Source organism: Trypanosoma theileri (genome assembly GCF_002087225.1).
Source record: "Trypanosoma theileri isolate Edinburgh chromosome Unknown TM35_Tth_6_V1, whole genome shotgun sequence".
In the NCBI taxonomy this organism is placed as follows: Eukaryota; Euglenozoa; class Kinetoplastea; order Trypanosomatida; family Trypanosomatidae; genus Trypanosoma; species Trypanosoma theileri.
Window position 1 is genome coordinate 340,833 of NW_021639848.1, and position 4,054 is coordinate 344,886.

The 4,054-nt window shown below is 36.2% G+C and overlaps 2 protein-coding genes across 2 annotated transcripts; both read right to left on the reverse strand.

Moving 5' to 3' along the window:
• Positions 1-284: 284 nt before the first annotated feature.
• Positions 285-2,471, reverse strand: TM35_000062170 (uncharacterized protein; the record flags this gene model as incomplete). Its single annotated transcript, XM_029023254.1, has 1 exon — positions 285-2,471. One exon carries the CDS (start codon positions 2,469-2,471, stop codon positions 285-287), a length of 2,187 nt encoding a protein of 728 aa, XP_028885278.1.
• Positions 2,472-3,333: 862 nt separating this feature from the next.
• On the reverse strand, positions 3,334-3,879 carry TM35_000062180 (uncharacterized protein; the record flags this gene model as incomplete). Its single annotated transcript, XM_029023255.1, has 1 exon — positions 3,334-3,879. The coding sequence occupies one exon, from the start codon at positions 3,877-3,879 to the stop codon at positions 3,334-3,336; it is 546 nt and encodes a 181-aa protein (XP_028885279.1).
• Between the last annotated feature and the right edge of the window lie 175 nt (positions 3,880-4,054).

The following is a 4,054-nucleotide window of genomic DNA, read 5'->3' on the forward strand; positions in this document are numbered from 1 at the left end:
TGCATATTCACTCCCACCTTCTTTATCTGTTTGTTTGATCATTTATTTCACGTTTTTCTTTTCGCTTTTTCTTTTCTTTTCTTTTTTCTTTTGTTGCTGCTTGCTGGGTTCACATGGTTCACAGCAGCTGTTCTTCTTCTTCCTGTAGTGGCAGCTGCAGTACCCAGAGAGAGAGAGAGAGATATTCATACATACATTCTTATCTATCTATATATATATATATATATATATAGATAGATAGATATGTACAGTCTTTCCATCCTTATTATAATCATCATATCTCTTTACCGCGGGAACATATCCAGTACGGTGGTGTCAACAGTCCACAACAAACCACCGGGATATGCCGCATCTCCCAATAGTGTGGCCCATACAAAAGGACCAAAGAAATCGTAACTATGCGAAGACTCCTCATAAACAAATAGAATCTCCTTTGCCTTCCACATGGCTTGTCCAACAGGTTTTATTGATGATCGTGGTGTACCTTGTTGTTGTTGTTGTTCTTGAATGGTAGTATTGCCTCCATTTCGTTCCTCTGTCGCTCGACGAATAATAGAGAGAATATCCCTGTGAGAATCGGCTGAGGTAACACTTGCAAGTTCCGTTTCGTAGAAATCAACAATTCGAATCAAAGGTTGTATTGTCTTTCTTGCCTTGGCGATAAGTGAATTGGGATTATCTACTACGATTCCATCCTCTAGTTTATCTTTATTATATAGTAATTCATACACAAGGGAATCATTGTGTCGATCCTCACCTTGAAGCATTCCTTCTAAAGCCTCTACAAGAGATGATAATTGACGAGCAAACATCTGTGCTATTGCATTTTCTTTATTTTCCATATCTTTATTATTCATCTCTTTATCTCTTGGTATACCATTAGCCACATCATCATCTAATACGGTAGTAGTGGATCCTGCATGTTCAACAGCACGTCTTAATTTGCGTTGAGTCATCATAAGCAGTCGTAGTAATTGTTGAGAGGTGTGAGGATCTATATCGTGAATAAAAGGGGCTAAATTAGATAAACTTGGAAGAAAAACAGCCGCTAATGGCTCATTCTTTTCATTCATGGCTCTCACAATACCGTGGGCTAACACGATAATACAAAGAGAACTAATTGGTATTTTACCCAAATAACGATCTAATTTAAATCGAGGCTCCACTACGGTATCACTCATGTATTTATTTAGTACTTGATCCTGTGTAAAGAGTAACACCAATGTACTTGTCATAAAACTAATAAATGGATTTGAAAATAAGGTCATATCTTTCATAATAGACATAATAGTCTCTGGTGATAACTCATCCTCCTCATTAGGAATAGTAATATGATAACTTTCACCTAAAGGAGTAGTAGGAGTTGTAATTGTATATCCTGTATCCGTTACAACTGCATAACTCAAATGAAGGACTTCTTGTATTAAATCCAAAAGTTCTTTAGGAAAAGCCGTTATCACAGTATGCAAAAACGTAGGATGATCATATATTAAAGCATACAAAACCATACAAAGTGATGGACATACCTGTAAACGAGTAGTTAAAGCAATTAATAGTGGTTTAAACTGTACTTGTTCACCATCTTGAATTCCTTTTATATAATCTAAAGCAGGATTTCGTCCATTACCTTTTTGATGAGCAATAAGTACAGATAAAAGTTGTCCACAGTGTCGACCTAAATTTTCACCATAACTTATAGAATTATTCCCACGATTACTACCAAATACATTATAAAGATTTCGAAAAGATGGTTGATAACCATTACGATACAAAAGCGGTTGCGATGGAAGACGACCAGCCCCCCAATCCACTACTCGTCTTAATAATGTTGATAGAAATGGAGCTATACCTTCAGATCCTATCATCATTTCCGTAAATACATCCATATATTTCTCATCAAATGTAGTAGGGTGATATAATGCAGAGGAAGTCATGGATAAAAGTAAAGATATCACTTCACTATGAGCCTCTACAGTTAATACGTTGAGAGGTACAGTTACACAGTATTCTATAAGGGCATTACATAGTTTATGTGCCTCTGTATTTGTACCTTGACTATCATTGTTTGTGAGTTCATTACTATTACTACTTGTTGTCTCATCTCCCATCATTATACGTAATAATTCGGCGGCATCTCCATGGGATACATAATTAGCATAACGGACGATAAACTCTGTGATGTGCAGTAATGCGAGAAAAGCCTCACTTGGTGCTTGACTGTAATTACTAGAGGCGTGTTCCAACTGCTGTAGACAGAGATGTAGTATCCATCGCACCCGCCGTGTCTGTACACAGGATGGGATTAACTCTCGAAGAGCGGGTAATGCCGATCTGTAGAGTTCCGCACCTGAGCAGATATTTTTCTTGTAGCGAATTAAATGTTCAATGAAGTTTTTCTCATCTGGATGGATGTCGCTATGGGCTACAGCGGTAAAGTATTCCACGGCCTCTTTTGTCTGTGTTCCACCCATTTTCTTTTTTTTTTTTTTTTTTACAGTCACACAGAGAGATATCCCGATGCGATAGATAAAGAAATAAAAAAAAACAGACAAATTTAAAAAAAAAATAACGAACCGACAAGGCAATAATAATAATAATAATAATAATAATAATAATAATAATAATAATAATAATAATAATAATAATAAAAGAAGAAATCAAAGCTGATAGAAATAATAATGGGAAATTGCGCTAATCTACACTATATAGCTAAACCCAGCAAAAAAAAAGTGTATAATAAATCACCAAGACGCTCTCTCACCCTACTTGGCGTCAAATGGGTTCTCACTCTACCTATCTCTTTATCTCTTTATCTATCTCACAGGAACAGAGGTAAATGTAAACACTAAGAAATCAAAAAGAAAAAAAAACAAAGATTATAGGAAAGAAGCAAGTGAGCAAAAAAAAAAAAAACATAAAAGTGTTTTTATCACATTTAAAGAAGAAACAGAAAAACAATGCATAAAGTCATTTCATTGAGTTCGTGGTCTGCGTCCGAAGAGGTATTCTGAAAAAGAAAAGCAGAAAAGTGAAAATAACAAAAAGATAAAAAGAAGAAAAATGAAAAATAAAATAAAAAACAAACAGTATAAATATAAATATATATATAATGAAGAGGGAGAAAATCACCCATTCCGTTTTGGTAGTTCGTTCACTACAGCAAAAACCAGCCCAGAGAAGGAGGAATTGCAATCAATTATGCAACTCTTTCTCTCCCCACACTCATTTACATTTTTTTTTTTTATTTTATACTGTCCTGTCAATATTCTCCATATACCTTTCCTCTTTCCTTCTTTTCTCTCTTTCCTTCCTTTCTCTTTTTCCTTCTCTTTCTCAAGCAGTATGTTTCTTCTTGCGCTGCAGCAACTCTTGTCGACGTCGTTCCGCTCGACTCATTGGCATTCCATCAGCCCCCGCATCTCCATTAGAAGAAGCCCCGGGATTAAATCGCTGCATTAACAGCGGTCCAACAAACTGCCACACTTTATAAATAGCCGTGGCGGGAACAGGCAAGTAAAAGACCACAAAGGCCCAATGAAAGAGATAACAGAGTAACTGCACCACCCAACACACCCAAAGTACATCCTGTGCAAAGGAGTATACACCCAACTCCTGTGGATTAGACACATCTGGACACTCTAATAAATCTCCAGTGGAGCTGTATACAGGTTTGGCAAATCGTTTTAAGAGAGAAAGTGCCACATATTCTTGTCCGGCCCAGAAACCTAAACCCACAAGATCACCAAAACTCGGCAAACCTCCACGAAAGTACATCGTGAAAATAATGGATAATATATTTACAGCCAATGTAAGCAATGTGAAGACATACATCCGCGACTCATTGCTACGCATATTCTTCTTTGCGGTGTCCTTTGCCATGGTTATGAGAATATCCAAGGGAGGGGGAGGGGACTTCAACTACTATGAAGGCTACAAGAAATAATTTAATCAAAAAAGAAAAAAGGAAAAAAAAAAAAAAAATCAAGTGTCATTCATTCATTCATATTAGTTGCATTCATACCTTACAGAGAAGTACAAAAAAAAAAAAAAAAAA